The sequence below is a fragment of the Phocoena phocoena genome, chromosome 12 (assembly GCF_963924675.1).
Source record: "Phocoena phocoena chromosome 12, mPhoPho1.1, whole genome shotgun sequence".
Taxonomy (NCBI): domain Eukaryota; kingdom Metazoa; phylum Chordata; class Mammalia; order Artiodactyla; family Phocoenidae; genus Phocoena; species Phocoena phocoena.
The window spans coordinates 41,113,457-41,136,281 of record NC_089230.1 but is presented as its reverse complement, the minus strand read 5'-3'; the positions used below and the strand labels follow the sequence as shown (position 1 = coordinate 41,136,281).

At 40.2% G+C, this 22,825-nt stretch overlaps 1 protein-coding gene across 1 annotated transcript in view; it reads right to left on the bottom strand.

The window, feature by feature from the left end:
• Nucleotides 1-16,571, bottom strand: part of MAN1A1 (mannosidase alpha class 1A member 1) — a 169,400-nt gene extending 152,829 nt beyond the window's left edge. Inside the window, exon 1 of the mRNA XM_065888750.1 lies at nt 15,669-16,571. Within this exon, the coding sequence (XP_065744822.1) occupies nt 15,669-16,277 (609 nt within the window). The 5' untranslated portion in view covers nt 16,278-16,571. The remainder of the gene's footprint in view (nt 1-15,668) is intronic.
• Nucleotides 16,572-22,825: the final 6,254 nt, after the last annotated feature.

Below are 22,825 nucleotides of genomic sequence, written 5' to 3'. Positions count from 1 at the left end.
ATCCCAGGTGAGGACCCAGGAGCTCTGTAACCTTGGGCAACTTGCTTGAACCCTGTCGGCCTCAATTTCCTGTGTGTAAAACTGGGAAAATAATACAAATCACAGGGTTGTTCTGAGAATTAAATGAGTTTATGTATGAAGAGTGGTAAGCACTGTGCCTAACTAGAAGTAAATACTCCACAAATGGTATGGTGTAATTACTTTCATACTTTTCACCACTCTAGAATTAAAACTGCAGATAAAGGGGACACAATCTACACAAAGTTGAGATTGTAAAAATCTAGTCATTGTTTGTTTTAATTATATATAGATCAAGCTACACAGAAAATCACTTAAGGAGACTATTCTCAGAAAAAGAAAAATAACACATGCATTCTATTGGGAGGAAGAAGGGAGCATATTTTAGACTATAACCGAGAAGGGGTATTTTTAATTAAATATTTAGTCTTGACTGGTACCGCAATTTTAAATCTAGAGAAAAAGTGGAAATTATCAGGCATTATTATTGTTGTTGTTATTCATAAATGAAACATACCTGGAAACTAATAGCCAAGGTTTGTGTCAATTAAGGAATAAAAATCTTATTTTAAATATTAAGGCAAAATTCAGTTTCATAAAAGAAATAGCTAACTTGGGGTCTTGTTATATAAAGACAGAAAACTAGGGTGCATTATATACAGACACTCACTTATATGATCACTAATGTGTTCTGTACCCCTGGGGTTTGTGAAGACAGGATACTCCAGAGTGAAGTACAGGTGCAGTAATCTCACCTAGAAGTAGACAAAGAAGCTTCCCTCCCTGCCAGTTTAGTTTAACACCTTCAGATCAGCTCTTGAAAGTGCTGTCTTCAAAAATCCTCCAGTGTTTTGGAAAATCCTAGCAACACTATGGTGATGCCTGAGACTTCAAATCAATCAAAGGCATTCCTTCCTGATAGCTTTCAAGCAATTCCATTGAGAGCCAAAGGCCCACAAATATGCTAACCAATCATGTAACTGGACAGTTTTCTCCCTCAGGAATTCTAAAACCTAGCAGTGAGTGCCTGCAAGTCAGGGAAAAGGTGGTCTGTCTGTGTGCCAGTGCTAATGTCTGGACTCCACCTCTTAAGGTTGCAGGAAGCCAGAGTACTGCTCAGTCCCTGCTGATAAGCATAGTCACTTCTGGATTGTTAAGGAAACTAGTAATCTGACCTGTAATATACGTAATTCCACTTGTGCTACCCTCTGCTATCTACTTTCGTGTCATCAGCACCACCTCTCTCTGAGAGAAAACAGAGAAGGATGGAAGATGATTAACAGCATGGGTAAAAAGCATGACAGAAAAATACAGCTACATTAAGCTAAATTAAGACAGCTAAAACTAATACCTGATTACATGTGGTGTATTTGGCCATAGAATCCTAAACCTCTATTATCACATCAAAGTCAAAGTAGAGTATTTAGGTCAAAACTTTCACTTATCAAGAACACATACATGCAGAGAGTAGTTTTCCTGATGAGGTATCTGCAGCTGGTTAACTCAGTCCTGGTATTACAGTTTATCAAACTTCTTCCTAGTCCCCAAAGAAGTCCCTTCTAAATGCCCAAATTCTAGTGCCTCTACCTTACGAAAACCTAGAGTGTAATTCTCCAGATCACAGGTGGATGGAGGACTGCAAGCACAGGAACACATACACTGAAACCCAGATTTACAGGCATATTCTAATGAAACTATATTAACGAAGCATTAAGAAAGAAACAGATGAACAGAGTCTCTCTTCCCCACTCCACTAAGGCTACTGTTTTTTAACCTCTGTATTTCAGCTTGTCACATCATGCTGTATCTTGGAATAGGACTCTTTCCTATTTATATAATTACAACTGTCTGTCTGTTTTCAATTTTAGAAGCATTTGGCAAGGCATGGCAATACAAATACCCTTTGATTTTAACTTTTCCTATTTTCCTTTCCACCAGTGGCAAACAGATTTAAATTCTAAGATTGGAAAAAGTAGATGGGGCTGGGGGGCTGTGGCATTAAAAAAAAAAAGCTAGAAAAAAAGGAGACTAAATGAAACATACTCATGGCCAACAAGAATACCTTTACTTCTTAACTGATTTTTATTAAACAAATTCTACTTTGAAACCTAAGATGAAAAAACTTAAAAATATCATAGCTCAGAAGTTTTCTATTGTTTTAGGTTGAATCATAAGAACTTACATATCACCTCTTATGTTAAGACTAAATTCAGCCAAAATATTCTTCAGAAAGTCTTTAATATAATGTTCCAAAAAAAGAAAGTAAACTTTAAGAACATTAGTTGGTGTTCTGTTTCCAAATCTAATCCTCCAGGCATAAACTACAAAGTTAATAAAGAACAGATTAAAACCAACCAAGAACAAATTATTAATTCTGTTTTCCATTTCACTCTTCAATTCTTGTTTTAAATGCACTAGGAATCTCTGCTGCCAATGTAGTTAAAGCTGCAGCAGCTCTAATAATCAACGGATCTTATCACAAAGGGTATAGATACTTCCTAAATGAAAGCACCATATGCCTAATTATTGAGCTAAATTTATACCCATAGCTATCTCTGAATGAAACATATTCAGCTTTTTCAGCTCACAAAACATTTCCTTCCATGCCCTTAAGGTATTTTAGATTTCATTCTCCTCCTTTGACTTTTTTCCTCTTCCCATATCTAAGTGTTTGTGTGACACCAGGCTGGGAAGCCAGAGGTAACTGGCCACTGATGAATGGACACCCTCTCCCTGGTTTTTCTAAGGACGACCATCACTTCTGTGAGATGACAATTGAAGAGGCAAAAGAATGCTTTTTTCCCTGCCACGGGAAGCAGCAATTTGGGCAACAACAACTAAGCAGGGAGGTAACAGCAGAAAATAAAACTATTGGTTAACACAGCAATACTGCAGCCCAAACTTCCTTTTCTTTCCTGGAAGTGACTTCTCAAAACCAGTTCTTACCAACAATCCCTTTTCTTAACCTATTACTCCAATCAATCCCTAGTTGCTAATAAATACTATTTATTGAATAATGCTATGTACCAGGAATCGTGCAGAGAGATTCACATACATTTTCTACTTTAATTCTTAGAAGAACTCTGCAAAAGGGAATTATTAGCCCCATTTCACAGATGGAAGGGGAGGCTCAGAAGGGTTTCTACTCTGCCATCTTGTCTCACCGTCTGAGTAGGTTGTAAAGAATTTTGGTGACATATTAAATTGTTTCTCATTTTGGTTGTATTTAAGACAAACTGCCCTCCACTGTTAAATTCTGGACCATGAACCTATGGAGTACAAAAAGGCGTCTCCACACTGAGGAGGTCTAAACTCCAGATGGAAGATAACCATGCCCATGAACTTAAGCAACAAACAGGCCAAAGACAGAAACAATCAATGCCACATGACTTCGGAGAAGGGAGAGATCAGTAAAGGTTGGGTATGTGAGAGGGCTTCGAGGAGGCATAGATTTTTGCGCAAATGAGAAGACACTCCATTTGTGAAGAATAAAATAAGGTGTGTTTTGGAGACAGTACCTATGCAAGTTTAGCTGAAGCACAGAGTCCTTCCTAATTTAAGGGATGTGACTCCAGCAAACTGAGGCAGATTTGTAGAAGACAATGAATGCCAGCCTAAGGAGTTGGGACTTCATTATAGAACAATGTTTCTTAAACTTCAGTCACTGGACCAGTGGTATCAGCATCACCCACAGGAATATGTTAAAAATGCAAATTCTGGGGCCCACCCAGACCTACTGAAATAGAAACTCTGGAAGCAGCAACTTGCAATCTGAGTGCTAATGTGCTCTCCAGGTGACTCTCAAGCTGGCTAAAGTTTGAATCAGTGCTCCATAGGAAACGAGGCCCACTAAAACCTGAGCTGGGCAACATGAGAGAAGTGATATTTTTGGAAGATTAATCTAATAGTGATCTGCAGAATGAACTGGAAAAGGGACCATGTGCAAATTCATGAAATTCACAGAGCCTCTACCATGCAATTATTTCTATGAGACAACGCTTTTCAGGAGAGATAATATTAAACTGGGAAACAGAAGACTAAGGTTCTTTCTCAAAATATTACACCTTCTTACAGAGAAAATTTTTATTAAATTCTAATTTCGTGGAAATAACACCTAACCTATGACTTTTCATTTCAATGTGGTATTGCAAGCACTATTTATAAAAACACCATGGTCTCCCAAAAATGTTTGCTGGGATAGGGAAAAAAAACCAAAAAACAACCCACACTAACTTTAATTACAGTGTACCATGTACAAAACTGAAATGTAAGAAAAATGACAACTCTTATTAAATGTAGTCCACAGCTCTAGATAATAATGAACAGAAATGAATGAGGACTCTACCTAATTTAAAAATTTTTTTAAAAATGCTGAGTGTAAATATAAAGCAGATTAACTTTTAAGCAAAACAAGACTTTTTATATTCAAGTAAGTGTCGACCTTCAAAAGAATCTCACAAGTACCCACATTTATTTCAGTGATGTTACATCTGCTCAAAAGACTTTTTTTTATGAACCACCTTCACAGCCAGTTTACAAGTCATGTAAGAAAATGAATACAGCTTTTCACTTTATAAATCATTCTAAAAACAACTTTAAAACTAGAAAAGGTGTTTCCTACATTGATGAATCTCTTTATTCACTAGATCTGGTTCTGAATTACTTTTGACTGTTATAAAAAAAAAATCAGGTCTCCCCTCCAAGACAATGGCCTGTAGCCCATGAGGACAGGTAGCAGGGGTTCCAAAGATGAGTGGACACCACTTTTGGAATATGTGATTATTTAAAGGGGGGGAGGGTGTCACACTTAACCTAAGTAATTCCTCCTGGTATTAAAAAGGTGTATTTATTCAACTAATATTTACTGGGTGCTATTATGGGTGAGGCCCAGGGCTACAGCTCCGGTGGACGAATACAGGGGAAGCTCTTTCTCCTGCTCTTAACATGACAGTCCTGTAACAGATTCATGACTGTGAAGAACCAACATCACAGAGATTCTGTACTCTCAGAGTAAGTGAAAACAGAAGTACTTCTAACCTCTGCTGTGGCTTTATCTTATTACTGATAGAACACTTAATAAATTATAATTTTTATTCACCATAACTGCTAAAGCTGCTTTCCACAGTAGTTAATAAATCATCTTCATTTTTATGCTCCTCCAATTAGCTGCTCACCCCACCTGCTTTTTTTTCTTTTTTAAGCTAAGTTCTTCATCACACATTCTAAGTTAAGCAAGCCCTAGGAGGATTAAATAATGAAGACTAACCAAAATGCTTAATATGAGTGAACGTATACAATGTATTAAACACATGCCAATCATAAAACACGTTTTTTACTACATAAACTTCCTTTTACACTTACCAAGAATGCCTTATAAAATTGACTCAGGCTAACTCCTGAAATCACAACATGGACGTTGGGGCACTTCTAATCATGAGATGAAAACTTGTAGTTGACTAGATACATTTTGACAATCAACACTGCTAGTTGACTACAAAAATAACATGTCTCAGAGAACAGCATCCTGAATATTCTAAAATGACTATCATCTCAAACCACAATTTATAAAAATAATATAGTACATTTATGTCAATCATTATTCACCATGTTAACGCAGTCTCAAAGCCAAATTTAAACATTTCTGGCATTTGGCAGACTTTTATGAACTAACCAAGGTCAGAATATAAATACATTTTGAAATGTGCAGCTCCTCACTACCTTAAAAAAGCATGACTAAAAACACGTTTATTTGGAGTTAGCCAAAAAAAAAAAAAGCCTAAACTTCATAAATAAATCATGCTTTTCTTTTATTCTAAAATAAAATACCTGAGACAAAATGCACATTTATCCTATTTAAGACACCAAAGGCCTCTAATATACAAAAGACCAGCCTGCCCCTTCAAACGTCAACATGTATATTGCTTTGAAATCTTACTGACAATTTCCTTTTGGTTAATTTTTCTTCTTTAAGAATTCAGCTTTGTCAGACTTGCCATTTTCTGGCACCACTAAAAAAAAAAAAAAAAAAAACTGCTTCTGAAATTCTATTTGGACCATTTCTGAGCTTCAACTATGATCTTAAAATATTAGGAAGCCATCCTGATGAATTCTAAAAAAGAAGATTCCATCCCTCCTTTCCCAGATCTTCACAGAGGCCAACATCTTCCTCAAATATGTGATGCAAAAACCCAACGATAACAATGAAGATGAGCTGCTGGAAGCTGGTGGGCTGCGTCTTGGATAAGGGAAAGCAGGCTGTTCCAACATGCTTGGTAGGTACTCCTATCAATAAAGGGCACTTATAATCCTAGGGGTCCAGCCCAGGGAAGAGGCAAATTTTGCTGCTGTGTTTAGTAGCCAACGCTGTCCACTGCCTTTCAGGACTTTGCTCCCTTCAGGACCCATGAGCCTGATACATCCATCTTCTCTGACACCCACTTCTTAGTCTCCAAGCTCTGCCTGCGTCCCAATCCTGCTTCTTTAAAAGCCTCCTTGTTCTATACAACTCACAGTGAGGAAATCCAACTAGTCACCCAACTCAGGAGGAAATGCTGCTTAAAGAAAGGAAAATTAAATATACAAGATACTGTTTCATCACCCATGAAATTTATAGAGTCAAGACTAGGTTCACTACATTACAGGTGGAAGTATACACTGTTTTTGGAAAGTCATCCCTCAAAATGTACTACGATCCTTCGACTTATTCATTTCCTCTACTAGGAATTTAAGGGGAAATCCTACTCATGGGGTTGGGGGCGGCAATGAAAAATGAGCTGGAATCTTAATGGATAAAGGTGTTTATCTCAGCATTTTAAAATAAAAACAAAAAACTGGAAAAAATCTAAATGTTCAGGTCCAAGGGCATGGTTAAATAAACTATAATGCATCTATTTCATATACTATGCTATCATAAAATTACACTAAAAGAAAATGAAAAAAAACCATGTATACATAGTATGGTTATAATTGGGGGAAAAAATAACCTATATGTTGGGGCAGGAAGTGTTGACAATGCTTGTGACAGTGATTGAACTGTGAAGGATTTTCTTTTTTCTTTTTTCTACTCCTGTGTACTTTCAAAATGTTCTTTCCTAAGCAAGTGTTACTTTATAATGAAATAACACAGTGAAAGATACTTGCTTCTTTTACAAACCCATTCTCGCCCTTGTTAAGATAAATCTCAAAGTATAATAATTTCTGCTGGGCAAGTTTAGTGATATTGTTTTAATAGCAGCCTTTAAGAAGCAATACATCAACAAAAGGGAGGCACTGATGGTGAAATTTCAGGCAGCTGGGAATGAGACTTTGAGACTAGGTATAGACCCCGTGCTACCTTCATCATTCCACAGGTCTGTCCTTTTGCTTTGCACCCCAACAGACAGACATACAGTGAGGAAACGCAACTACTAAACACTATTTGTAGTTGTAGCACGTACTCTTGTGAAAGAGGAACTAGAGTCAATCATGGCTCAAACATCAGCTCAGGGAAGCTGGACGTGGCCACCCCCAGTGTAGACCATGAGCCCTGGACTCCTATCTCTGGACCCTCTTGTCCCTTAGGAGAATCAAGTGCTCTTCATGGGACTTTGAAAAGACCTTTCCAGGACCTCCCTGGCAGTCCATTGGTTAGGACTCCAAGCTTCCACTGCAGGGGGGGGCGGGTTCGATCCCTGGTCGGGGAACTAAGATCCCTCAAGCCACACAGCTGGGCCCCAAAAAAAGATCTTTCCATGAAAAGGATTTGGCAGATATGAAGATTCCAGCAATAGCTCATGGTCTTTGGATGGCCCAAGTTCATGTCTCAACCACAATCATTCACAGGCCCATGTACATCATTATTACTGCACCTTTTCTCATAAACTCCTGGCCTAGGCAAGTGTTGCAACAAAGATTGTTTTAGTACGTAGTGCGCTGTATTATTAAGCCACCCCTGCAGAGCTCGGCACCCTTCACCAGGTTTTTATCCCCTCACTTCCAGTCCTTCTCTCATACTAAGCACCTTCACACTAGGCACTGGAGACAGGACAATCTAATGGGAGACCCACATATATAAATACATAAAAATGTATTTATATACTACTTAATATAAAAATAAAGTTAATATAAATGTTAATAATATTAACAAAGTTAATATAATATGACCTGCGTGTCACTGTATGAAAGGATGTAGAACAACAGTGACCAGAGAGTACAGGAGCAATGAGGGACTGGGCCTTTGATAAGCTTAAGAGCGAGGGAGACAAATGGACTGGCAGTAAAAAGGAAATGAGGCAGCATTTTAGTTACGAAAGTCAACTAAGTAACAAAGGCTACACGGGCTTTTTAATTTCATTATCTCTGTTCTGGATTATCTGCAGCTCTGCTGGGCTCTAATGTACCTAAAGCAACTGCCAGAGTATTCATGACAGGAATGAGGGCTGCGACTTTTCAACGCTCTTAAGCCTTAATCTTATTTGGTTTTCTTTCAAGTACCTAATGATCACAGAAGTCTTTATCAGGACTCAGTGTGTGGGGCCAGGGGGCGGGGGGGGGGGGGGGGGGGGTGGCCAGTGCTGCTACATTCTGCAGAGCAAAGGAACTAGCCAGGGTTGCTTTCCTTCTAGGACGGTCTCAGTGGGCTGCTTGCTGCTGGCCTGCTACAGGGCTGAGGAGGAGGGAGGGCCAGGCCAGCCAGCCTCCAAAGCGTATGTTCTCATTAGAGAAAAGATGTCACAGGCATCTCACAGGGGCCTGAGAGCTAAGAGGCAGTTTCCAGCTCTGTAGTTAGTACACTGGGGGAATCTCAGGAAGTCACAGCTCACAGGGCCCCGTTTCTCATATGTAAAATGAGTACCGGGGTTAAGCATCTCTGAGGTCCTTCTGGGCCTGATACCTTAATAAATCTAATTTCAAAGCTCTCAAAAAAGGCCAAAATCTGTGAGTTACGAAGTACAGCTGATTTATGTGAATTTTGACTACCAGGTGACAGACTGAGCTCTGATTATAGAATTGACCACAATTACATAAATTTTTGCCAAATCTAAAATAATTTTCTTCTCACTTCTTAAAAACATTCCTCCAAAGACAAAACAGGTTAAAATGCAATTTTACTTAATCCCTCTTTTTCTCTATTTCGGGGAACAATTTCAATGCTTAAGGAAGTAACTCAAGAACTGTGATCATTCTGAGAAGATGGTACTTCAGGAACAAGCACATCTGACTGTGAGAAAGAGACTAATTCTTTAACACATATTTTGAACTACAGAAGCTGGAAAAGTATGTAATTTTAAGGATAGCAAAAGTTTTTTGGAATTTGGCAGGAATGTGAGAAAATCAGAGTTGACAGTAGCACAGTAAAATCATAGCTGTCTGGAATGATTATCCTGAACTGGAAATGTATCCCTTTAAGCAAACCTAATTTAAACTGTTTTTGATAACTTTTTGAAACATGCTTACTCACTTCCCTGGTGTATTAAACAGTAGCTGAACCAATGTAGTCTCTGCTTGATGTCTTTAGGTAGTGATTAATAACAGTAAGAACAGCAAGCAACATTTATCATACACTCTCTGCATACCTGATACCATTCTAAGTGCTTTGTGCGGATGATCACATTTAAACTTTCCAATCCAACCAAGTGGGTACATTTACTACCTCCATTTTACAAATGACAAAACTGAAGCTCTGACAGATTAAGCAATTTGCTTAAGGTCACAAAGCTAGTAAATGTAAGAGGCCAGATTCAGACCCAAATCAACTGACTCCCAAAACTAGCCCTTCTCACAACACCATGTTGTTGCAAATGAATGGAGCAGGGGCAGGTAAAAAGCATCCAGAGAATCTCCAGGACCTACTTGGGTGAAGAGAACTATGTGCTCCTATAATGAAGAGACCACAGATTGGTGTGATTTTTAAATGTATGTCTGCTTTTATTTTTTTTTAATGTAAGTGTAGTTGCTGTACAGTATTATATAAGTTATAGATGTATAGTACAGTGATACTCCATTTATTGTTATTATAAAATGCTGGCTGTATTCCCATGTTATACAACATCCCCTTGCAGCTTATTTTACACCTAATAGTTTGTACCTCTTATTCCCCTATCCCTATATTGCCCCCCTCCGCTTTCCCCCTCCCCACTGGTAACCACCAGTTTGCTCTCTATATCTATGAGTCTGCTTCATTTTTGTTATATTCACTAGTTTGTCATATATCATGGATTCCACAGATAAGTGATATCATTAAATATATGTCTACTTTTAAAAACACATTCTCCTTCAGATTAGCTTTCCATTCTTCTGTTATGCATTGCACAATGTCCAAAGAGCATGTACATCTATAGTTTAAAAGAACTCCACGACGTTGGTCCACACCTTTTCACTTTTTTTCTCCCTATTTCTCCCCCATCTCTCTTTGTAAAGAATGACCAATTGAACGAATACTAATGCCTCTGTTTCCTGCAGATATCTTTATAAGGAGAAAAAGATGTCATCAAATTTTCCCTGGGTGGTTTTAAAAAGAGGCCTTCTGAATTATGCCCCTAGTAAGCTTTGTTTTTTTTAAAATTACTATAGTTAATGTAACTTAACTAATACGAGGTCAAAGTTATAATACTGCAGGATTGTACATGTTTTGTACTCGACATTAGTGTCTGCAAATAATGAATATAGGCAGTCAATTTATACACCTCTCTGGCATTTTACTTAGGAGACAAGTCACGTCAGGATAATGGCAACATTCCATCCAGGATTGGGCTTCTATTCTCAACTCTACCACTAACTAGCAAAGTGATTTCCAGAACAATCTCTGCGTCTCAGTTGCCTCTATTGTAGCTATCTCTAAAGTCTCATTCAGATACAATATTTTATGGCTTAGAGCATATGTTTACTTTTAAAAATCAGAGTTATAATTTTTATGGCATATTTTTGGTAACAGAAAAAAAATTTTGCAGACTTTGTGTAAAGGACATTTAAACATATTTAGTAGTAAAGGGTGGGGGACTAGAGGTTGTTCAATTATTTAACACTAAACAAGGTGCTAGACAAAGAACACTGAGGGAAAACTCAAGACTTAGTTTCCCCAAAGAAAGAATCTCTTCCTTGAACTACCAAACACTGGCTTCTCCTGTATCATTTCTGCCTACTTAGGGAAAAGGCATGTCACAGTATCCCTGGAGCCCACAGGGGGGCTGCTCCTATTTTGACCAACCAAAACTTACCTTTGACAAACACATACATTTTTGTGGTTTTGCAGGTTATAAAGAACTTAAAAGGCCACAGGTTCTCTACTGGGTTATGAGGTATAAGCAGGGTCCAGTGCAGTGCTGATCTACCCATGTATATTTAGCCCTCACACTGATCTGTTGGGTTTCCTCCCCTCTGACCTTGAGACACATGCTTTAAATGCTCTCTAATAAAGAATTTGTATTACCATAGCTTATTAAATAATTTAATACAAATACGTTAACTAAGCTGCTGAAGCCCAACAAATTCAGATCTCATCCAGAGACACTTTTTACACATGTGAAATATTAGCATAAATTTCTCAAAGTGGTTTAGATTATTAGCTCACCTAAGAGATGCAGATGCATTTACTCAAAAATGCATTTTTTTAACCTCTTTTCCACAGCCTGAACTAGGTTCTAGGTCCTATATAGAGTTCCTTTATATGAATGTTAAGTTACCCAATATGAGGAAGACAGAATACTCCTCCCAGACAAATTATCGATAGCTTACAGAAAATTAAGTTGAGCATAACTGATTATCCATTAACAATCTTCTCCTGCTTTTGTATATTAATGTTCAACAGTCAGCATCTACTCTAATACATACACTGTTGACACCTTAATTTATTTATTTACTTGTTAAAGAGAGAAGCCTTTTACAAACACTCCATGACCTACCTGCTCTGGGAAATGTCCAAAGAGTGGGGAAATCTTGCATTTGCCCATGTTCAATGTCCAGTGTGTTTCAGAACAGGGTGAGCAGAACAGGCAAGGTAACCCAAGGACATCTAAGCTCCTTCAGACTCAGGTCTTCAAACTGTGGTCTTATTTTGCAAATATTATTTTCCACACTACTACCCACACAAATAAGTTAAGTTTCAAATTAAAAATGTCTTGTTTTAATAGGTCAAGGTAGATTATTCCTATGTCTGACCTTTAATAAAAGGGTTAATCGTCAGTAGTTAACATAAATTATAGACTCAAGAACAACCTAAGGCTAGTGTAAGGCATAAAAATATATATTCACCATTAGCCATCAATGTGAAAATTTACTTTCAACTTTTTATTATAAATAGTTCTGGAATTAAAAACTAAAGCCTGTTTGGAGAAACCTAGAGAAGACAACTGTGACCCTACAGCTAACTGGTCCGAAAGCCTTACCTGATAGGCCCAAAGCTGGCTATCAGCCTCCCCACCCCCACCCCACTTAGACTGGTAGGAGTTCCAGTCTGAGAAGAAAGGAATCCCACTGATAATTTGATAATTAGGGCTCCAATCCTAAAGGACAGTGCAGGCTCTTTGTAGTGACTCCCCGCAAAAGCTTCCTGATTTTAAAAAAGAGTTGAGGTGGAAGGAAAAATGGACTACTTTTCTAAAAATTCCATGGTGGTCTTTAACTTCTGTACTTCGTTTGTCTACCAGTCTAAAGTTAAAGACCGCTTGAGCACAATTTTTAAAAGATCAGTCTCATGAGAATACGCACTATGTGTGTACTGTAAATTTCAGGGAAATCCCAGAGTTAATTTATCTACAAAGTTTTCATGGGGTGGGGGGCTGTCTTCATTTCGGCTTTAAGTTTTACATCAAATGTTTACCACCCATCAGAGATCAGAAATGGGAAGCACGTAGCACCTTTGTGTGAACGGTGCTAGGCAATAAATATCCTATTTGAAATGAGAAAGTGTTTCCCTTTAGCACAAATTTGTTAAAAATTTACCAGGGTACCAGTAACACAGCTGTGTTGGCAATATAAAAATAGCATTGGCTGTCTTTAAACCAAATTTACAAAGTGAAAGTTTGGCTCAGATATTACAGTCCAAGCTCCCAACATGTGAGACTTGCTTATACCTTCTAAATTTTACCCATAAAACTGTTAGTACTTTCAGGTGTGATATTACAGTCCAAGCTCCCAACATGTGAGACTTGCTTATACCTTCTAAATTTTACCCATAAAACTTAGTACTTTCAGGTGTGACAGAGAACCCAAGTATATGAAGAGAACTAGAAAATACAGGAACGATAAAAATCAAGATCAAGGCAAAGATCCGTTGGTCCATGGCAGGGCATACATGGTGGTACCTGAACTGAATCTAAATGTGTAAAGTCCAGAGCCTTATTCACAGCGGGCAACCACTCTTTCCTTTCTAAAACTGAACATTTACAGTATACTTTTAGAATAACATGAGTAACTTTTTTTTTTTTTTGGTTTACAAAGGAACACATCTGCCTGAACTAATCTGATGAAAATCCATAATCCATTCCTTCCCGTTAGCCTTTGACTAAATACTGAAGCTAATCATGCTGGCTTCCCTGCCCCCTGGGTTCTCACGGCAACAAGAAATTTTAAAGAACCCATTTAGTTCAACCACTTTATGCAAGACTGGGCAGTTTCAAAACATCTAGGTGCGAAGATGTTAGCACCACATGGACCATAGGAGACTACATAAATTTCCTTTACGTGGTTCATTAAGACCTTCTGATCTAGAGACATAGATAACATGGATCTAATAAGGACAGATATGCATACTGTTAATATGCTGTCCTGAATTGACTGCTACTGTCTTAGTGCTTCTGCTCTAGATGCACTTTTAATCACTATTGCTCATCACCGATAGCTTTTTCACATCCATGCATCTTTAGTATTTAAAATAATTTCCTGGGACAATTTCCTGTGATCTGCACTAACTGGCAGCGCATAGGAATTTAGAGGAATGAAACGTGTGAATTACACTGCTTCAAACTCAAGAGAAACATAAGCAGATACAAATTTGGGGCTAAATTATCTATGGGTTTTGGTTGGCTATTTTCAAGGATCCTGAGAGATGAAGAGGAGAGGGAGAAGGTTGGTGAAAGCAGAGACTTTTTTCCACCTTCCTGGTTTTGCAGCACTGACAGGATTTCTTGGAGAAGGGAAACTGCTAGACAGAAGTTGTCACAGGGAGTAAAATCCAACCCCCCCCCTCAAGTCTAGGAGGGTTCTAGGCCTGAGGAAGGGTCTCAAAGCAGAAAGGCTGATGGGCTGTGGAAGGAAGCTACTTGCGCAGGAGGGATGAATCAAGGCATTCTGCCTAGGGTAAACTGAGAGGCACCCAAATCTACTTTAACTTGCTCAATTACAGCTTAACCAAATTCATCTGGTCTTTATACTAAAATCAGAAATCCTACAACAATCAAGCTGCCTCCATTCTGGAGCCACTTAAGCTAAGTACCTCTTCACAACCTCAAAATTGTCTCTGAAAATTGGGGGGGGATCAGGAAGCTTCCTTTCCTGATTACCTGCCCAATGTCAAAACACAAAATTTATTTTCACAGAGACTCTGTGAACCTTAAAAAGTGACAAATATATTACTTCCATTCATAATGTATTTTAGAAATTAGAATCAAGATTTGAGATGAAATGCTTTTAATATGGTTCCTGCAGCTCTTGGATTGTGTAAAAAAACAGGCTGGCATAGTTTCACAGGGGAGAGTAGCTGTAAAAGGAGGCATGTCCACAGAGAGCCTGGTGACAAGAGGAAGTCCGGGCTTCAAGTCCTGACTCAATCACTAACTGGTTCTGGGGCTCTGGGCCCTTCAACTTTCATCTTTAAAATGACAGTCCGAAATGATTTGGAAGGTCCTCTTCAGCTTTAAGGTAGGCATGAACTAACCACATGTTATAAGTTCTAACTGAAAAACACAGGAAAGAAATTATGAAAGACTTATCAAAGTCCATGTTTGTCCTAGATTAAGTTTGTCATCATTGTGCTGCTGTGGAGGAAAACCTGTTGCATCACATGGTACTCTTTTTCTGACTACACCCGAAATGCAAGAGGCGGTAGGTTGGCTTTTTACATTTTTCATTTTTTGAAAAGTAAACAACAGTGTGCTCCCTATGATAGGAAGTTCTCGAGTTTCACCTTTATAGCCTGTAAGTACACACAGGATGCCACCTGGCAGAATGGGGCCACATGACCCAACGCGGGGTGTGCTGACTTGCTGTTAGAACATTTCTATCATGCGTGATTGATGCTTTGCGTTTACATACAAGCTTCATTTCAAAGCCACGTCCAAGCCTCATTAGAGGTATGTTTGGAACCTTCACCGTCACTGCTCTCAGGGACGATTAACCATGGATCAGGCAGTGAAAGAGGAGGTTTGCACAGCACCTGCCCATGTATTTAATACCTACCTTGTGTGGCTTATGCTCACCGGAGCATGCAAGTTAAGAACAACGGGATTCAACCTCAGATAATAATTGGCCCCATCTACTCTGACACTGAAATGGAAACGAAAGAGCCTTTGATACTGCACCTGGTGTAAGTGGAAAACCATGTCTCCCCACACTGTAATGTTACCGTCAGGTCCTCCTACACTGTAATGTTACAGTCTTAAAGAGTTTCAAAGGTTTGTCGTTTCTCCCTGAAAAACACTGCGGGTCCGCAGGGATTTCTAGCCGGGTGCACTCACCTCTTTGATCTTCTCCCTTTTTTCGCGGATGGCGGCGTCGGCCGGCTCCCCGTCAATCGCCCCAACGAGGGGTGCTAAGTCCACTGGAGGCAGCATCTTGAACCCCACCCTGTTACTCAGCTGGTCCTGGGCCACCTTCTCCTTCTCCATCAGGATGTCTCTTTGGATCTCCTCGGGCAGCTTCTGCAGGGTCTCCTTGGCTTCCCTCAGAGCCCGCTCGTGGTTTTCACGGATCCTGGCCAAGTTGTCCTCCAGGGCGGCCGCGGGGTCCCCGGGCGCGCCCTCCTCGCCGCGCCGGGCTCGCCCATCTGCCGCGTCCTCGGCGCGCGCCCCGGGCCCGGGCTTGCGGTCGGCGGGCGGCTGCAGAGCGGGGCTGGAGTTGAACAGGACCCCGCTAAGCAGCTTGGAAGAGTCCGGCAGGAAGAAGATCGCCCCGAAGCAGAGCGTGATGAAGGCGCTGAACACCAACAGCAGCACGAACTTCTCCGTCAGGCGGAAGGCGGCGGGGCCGGACCCCTTCCTGCCACCGCCGAGCCCCCCACCCAGGCCGCCGCCCAGGCCGCTGCCCGCGGGACTATTGAAGAGCGGCAACAGGCCCCCCACCGGCATCGCTCCCGCTGCCGCCTGGCTGCCCGCTGTCCAGTGGCCTTGCGCCGCGCCGCTCAGCAGCCAAACTTCGCCGCCGCCCGGCGTCAGCGGCTGCGGGGCTGGGTTGTGCGCATCCAGGCCACCCAAAACCCCCGCCTGGGGTACAGGTATCCCTTGGGGAGACAACTCCCCTCCGAGTCTTCTCCCCGGGGCGGCTCCTCTGGCAAACAAACAGGCGCGACAGAGCGCTCGCTGCAGCCCCTGCGGGGAGAACAACAGTAAAACGTAGTAACTACGATGATGGTGATAAAAGTTTCCACCGGTCTCCGCCCTCCGACGGCCGCGAGAACCGCCAGGACAGCTCCCCCTGCACCGAGTCCGGAGTCCGGCTCCCGGCACCGCCCTCGGAGCTCACACTTTGGACTTGGGGTGAAGTTTGGGGGTCTCGGGGGCGGGCTGTCCCGTGCACACCTGGAGCAGAGCCGTGCGCGGGCACCTCCTGAAGAGGGCAGCGCACCTCTGCGCCGCAGAGGCGCAGCGTGGGTGGTGGGGGGCTAGTCAACTTCGCCCGCTCCTCATCCCGAAGCTCGGACGAGCTGTGTCTCCGCTTCCCAGTTGGCGGGTGCGCGTGCAGCCCGGCCACCCCGCAGCGCTGGTAGCCGCTCAGCTGGGCTAGCGCGCCGACCTGCGGGCGAGCAGGAGCGAGCGGGGGAGCACGACGCCCTCCACAGCGGCTCCTCAAGCACTAACACCACTGCCGGTCTCAGGGCGGTCGGAAACGAGGGCGGTGACGCGACCCGAGAGTGATGGCGCGGCCGGGCCAATCACGAGCGGCTCAGGGTCCCGCGGGGGCGGGGCCGAGGCGGGGAGTGGGCAGCGCCGGGAGGGGAGTTTACGGGAAGCGCAGCCTCGCAGGGGCCCGGCCGGGGGCTGGGAGGTAGCGGGGCCCGGAGGCGCGAGGCGGGTGTGGGTGGCGGCGGGGAGGGTGGCCAGACCCGCTGCGGAGGCCAAGGGCGGGAGGCCAAGGGCGGGGCCCGGGGTTGGGGAGCTTATCCCGCTCCGGCCTCGGGCCCGGGTCCCAGGGGCGGTTGGTCTCGAGTTGTTGGGGGAGGCGCCTGGGCTGATGCGGGACCACCCCGCCGTCCCCTCGGACCTGCGCCTGGCCGTGCGGGGCCTGCCCGGAGGAGGGCCAAGAAGGACAGGGTCGTGCAGAGAATTGCCAGATTGTTATGACGTGCGTCTTTTCTCCAGTTATCCTCCTTTTACCCAAGGCAGGGATTCTCCCAGTGCTCGGTAGCCGTTAATCCAAAAGCCCCTCGGTGAGGAGCTGTGATTTGGAGAGCTTTTGAGCTCAGCTTTTGGGCTGTCCGGTCGAACATCCCTTTACATCCGGAGACTTAATAATGGTTTTGTGGTTGCTTAGGGAGTCTTCGTGTTCATCAACCCCCTTTAAAAAAAAAAAAAAAAAGTTGTGTAGCTCCCCCACCCACTCCCACTTTCAAAATTAATTTATCTCATGCAAGTTGGTCATATTTTCCATTTAAAGAAGACAGTTTTGTGCTGCCACAACTTCAAGTAATAAGTTTCAACACTGTTGAAATTAAGTCTTGGATTTGACCACTTCGAGGGAAGTAAGGACTTGGTCCACCAGAGATTGTCTTCAAGACAGCATTATTTTACAAAATGTGTTCGTAATTCCCCTGTTGCTCTGCAAATAAAAGGTTATCAGAGAGGAAAGAGTTGACTGACTTCCCATTTCCCACTTGTGAAAGCTAGTTTGTAGCAGCCTTATCCTATATCCCTTACCTTTCTCTGGAAACGTGATTTGAGCTCTGTTTCTGCTTGTTGTCTTTAAAAAAAAGGAAACAGCTGACACCTTTCAGGAAGGTGCCCATAATGTAGTTGTTTTCAGGTGTTAGACTGTGTGAGAAAATAAAAATCCTTATTACAGTTTTAAGTATTCATTTTGACAATCATTATTTGTTTTGTGTAAAATGAGTCATACACCCAGAGTTTCTGTTAATGGGAAATTATTGTTTGATACAGCCAACTGTATGGCTTTTTTTTTTTTTAATAACTGCTATGAAATTCTACGCCCAGAAGGGTGCAGCATATGCAAGCAGGGTAACAAAGTTTAGAAGGACTGAAAAAGAAAACAATGATTTTTGTTTTTAATAATGGAAGGGTAATTTTTGTTTCAAACTGCAACTTGTAGATAGGCTGAAGAGTTTGAATCCCTGGGAATTAAGGTCAGTCGCTTTATGATCATCTCTTTTGGAATGACTATTTCAACTACTGTGTTTTAAGAATGGAATTATTTCTTGTAACCACAAAATATTTAGAAATGTTGAAATTAATATTACAAAGTATTCCAGAAAAGCAATAAAATCTGCTTATAAATGCATGTTAGAGTGGTGATGAAAGGAGGTTATAAACCTAATGCTATTCTGGCACTCTTTAATTTTGATATCAAACCAGTTTGAGCATTTAACCTATATCCTGTAGTGGAAACATTCAAAATTTAGCATATGGACTTAAAGATGATTTTTTTTTTCTAAAACCTTCAAATTTGACTCATCTATATTGTTCAAATCTTTTAAAGGGACTGTTCTGTTTACTTCTGTTTACCTTTATGTAGCTTATTTTAAGATTGCTTTCTTATTATCTGTTTTTCTTATAAAACAGATTTATTATGAGTGAAGCCTGCCTTTAATGACTTGTTAAACAAGAAGCTAGCATGGGTGGTTGATTTTGCGATACATATTAAAGGGTGCCAGTCTGTGTTAGGTAGGATGAAAAACGTGGGAATGCTCATATCTGGGCTAAAACAAGTAAAAAAATTCACAGAGAAGGTATTTGAAGAGACATACCAACTAAATTAAACCAACTAACGGTTTTAACCACGTAAAACCGTTAAAACTAACCATGTGTATTCATGGTAAGGAAGGAGTACAGAATGTTCAATAAGTAAAAATGTGCATTTTGTAGAAGCAAAATCTGAGACTTTGCCCTGATTTCCATTCCATAAGCACATATTCTACAGTTGGAAACGCAACGCTTTGTATCCTCATATAAAGCAAAAATAAACGGGACTGGTTCTGGTCTCCAAATAATAAAACCTTGAATATGTCCTGTAAATCTAGACTCTCTACCTTGCCTACCTGAAGACATAGTATGATCTTTGGGATTACCGTGATTGTGATAAAGTTGCTGTTTTCTCATTATGAACAGTCTAATGTAAACTTAGCAACCTTAGTAATTCTGTGCAGCTTTTCTGTTTAAATACTTGCTGTGTTTTCTTCTGTGGCCAGCCAGTCCTGAAGCGACTCCCTTGTACTTCTTGCAAGTTTGCTTGCAAACTTAATTCTTACCTTTTCCTTTTTCAAAGCTTATATCTCTGTATCTTTCTTTGACAATTTGTAAATTTTTTGTTTCAAGATACAACCTTTAGAATCAAGTAATTTTTTTAAAACCTGGTTTTGGTTGGAGATATCTCCCCACCCTCCACCAAAGTACAAGGAAATCCCCAATTTATTTGACTGCTTGAATTTCTGTTTTTAAAATAACATTTAACAAACGGTAGATTTAACTTTTACATAGATGTGCCTAAAATTAAATATAATGATAATTATAAACAGGATTACAGAAGGAAAAGTGACAATATTTTTATGAAAACTGTGGTGAATAAATTTTTTTTTATAAAGTTATAAGTTCTCAAAAATTAAATTGCCAAAAACATTTCTTAGTAGGAAGTTTCTAGAAAGTACTACGTTTATGGAAGAATCCTTTTGATAATCTTTAAAAATAAAAAGTAATCTAATGAAAGAATTAACCTATATATGTAAAATTAATACTGAAATGCTCCCACAAGTTAGATTTCTGATAAAAATCTTCCTATAGCTGATTTTCTAATTGTCTTTAAATTCCAGATCAGAGTAGGTTTCTGCTTTTATTTTTAAAAAACCAAAATATAATATGCAAAAAATTGTGAACATTAAACTTGAAATTTCAATACTTCAATGGGCAATGCTGAATTTTACATGAAATGTATTAAGATGAGAATTAACCAAAGTTGTAAAATAATCTATCAATAATATTCTTTGTCATTTGAGGGGTTACAATAGTAACTCTGCTTCTTTCTTTTCCCCTCCTCAATTTACTTTGGAACAGCTTGAGTAGCAGATAATTTTTATAGAATTCCAATCACCTTTGTGTGTGCTTGGGGGCAGTGGACAGGGAGTAAGAGGCTGAATCAAGGAGCCCTCTCTGTACCTGCATGCGCCTGTTGAAAGATCTGTTTTTGTTCTGAACATTCACTTCGTAAATATTAGCAGTCTCCAAAAACATTGTGATCCACAAAGTGTTCGTGCATTAGCTCTTTAGAAATTTTAGAGCATTTCTCTCCATAGAAACGAAGTTGTAAACGGTGCTTTGGTTGCTAGTCTGCTCTGCAAAGATACATAAGACCCTAGGGAAGAATAAAATGTTGGAAAAAATAGTGTTGTAATGCTAGTAATCAAAGTAGCATTAAATTAATAGGTGTTTTATTTATCATGACTGATGGAGCCTGAGGACAAACAGATTTATTTGGAAGAAGAAGAGATATAATGATTGTTTCAGGAAGATTCTAAACAAACTTGCAAGGTCAGTAAGGTTTATGGAAGTTCTTAGGTATAGTTTTCCTTCACCACATATACATTTCTTTTGGTTTCAAGTATATCACTAGTGCTACCCTTAGGGTGTTTTGTTTCTGTTTTGTTTTGATTTGATTAACAAAGGAACTGAAAGAGGTAAATACGTTCCTGGAGAGGTTTTCCTGAGGTAATTGGGCAAGGGTTTGAATGAGAGAGTAATTTATTATAGAGGACATGCATGTCCTTGGCTGTGTGACCATGGGTGATGTCACCTATCTTCTGTATCTCTCATTCTTCATCTATAACATTGTTGCAGCTCTTAGATTAAATGATGTAACTAATGTGTCTGGCACAACAGCATTCAAGAAATTCAATTTCTCTCCTCCCCTAAAAAGGGAACTAATGTCACTAGTTTCACTAGTGGTGAAAGAACAGTCTATAGGATTCTTATAAGCAAGAACCAGAAAAGGGTGGCAGGAAAGAAATTTTGGATTATGTGGTTCCTCACATGGTTGTCACTTTTAAACTTCTGTTTTCTATTTAAATAATATCCACTAGAGAAAAAGTGGGGGAAAGAGCCCCAGGTTTGGTAGGGAGAACGTGCTACAATGTTTCCCCACTCTTTATATAAATAGGACCAAAAAGTTTACCAAACAATCAACTTTATATTTCCTAAAGCCTTGAGAAAATGTGAGTGATGGCAAAGTCTCCATGTGAGAATGATACTACTGCTCAGTGCTTGAAGAATCAGGAAAAGAAGAATTCAGGGCAGAAAGGCTGGGCAGAGAATGCCAACAATGACCTTTCGGAGCCCTTGTATATAAAATGTTTGAATTTTATGACTTGAAGAGAGTATACTATCTCAACTGAGTGAAACTAAAGGAAAAAGGTTTTTTCCCTATGACCAGAGAAAGAGACAAAATTTTTCTTAATTTTAAATTCATTAGATTCATTTTTTTAAAATAGCCTTTTCTTTAAAATAAAGTATTTTTTCTCTCCATTCTCTGTCCCATAAAGATCACATGCTTTTCCAGAAAAACCAAATGAATTCAGAAAAAGAGAAAAATTATGATACATTTTTCTGCCCAATTGAAAATTTTTTCACGAAATAAAGTGAAATGAAACCACATGTGCTTGTTCCTATTTTGGAGAAACTCTCTACAACTATGACAAGATAGCACTTGGCTTCCCAATTTTATTGCAGAATAAATGTGCTGTTTGCACTACATGTTTGGTCTTTCATACTGTCCTCCAGGGCACAACTTTTTCTCAGCCCTGGGTCTCTGTAAATGAATAGGAATTCACTTGTGGTTCTTTGTCCACAGAACGTATTTTCAAGTTCACTTGAAGCATTCCCCTGCAATATACAGTTTCATTTAGGGGCTAAGGTAAAAGCAGATCTGTGTTGCAGATAGTACCTGAACAAATTATATCTACTGAATGTGTGACTGGTAGTCTAATTGTTTGGTATAATTAATACTGGTCTGGACTGTGGGAATGGGAGGGACATACTGAAATTAACATAGGAAAAGAGAAGGGAAGAATTCCAAACCAGTGACCCATATATCTGTTAGACTTAATGGTCTGGAACTAGCTGGCTCTCATATAGGGTTTCTCCAAACTACTAGGCTTAAAATGTGTTGAGTTTGAGATACTTACTCTGGCTCTTAGATTATAAACAGCTTTTGAGCATCTGCTGAGATCATTAGGTTCTCCAGTTTCTCCCAAATATTAAATGGGTATAATGCATTCGACTATTATGATATATCATATCTTGAACAGTACCCAGCAAGAAATGAAAATATCAAGTGCCTAAAAGTGCCATTCATTTAAAAAATTCTTAAAGTCCGTATATATCTCTATCAAGAAATTAATTTCAGTGTTTCTAAAAGTAAGAATTTAGTTTACTTAAGTAACTGTAGAGCTATTTTCTTT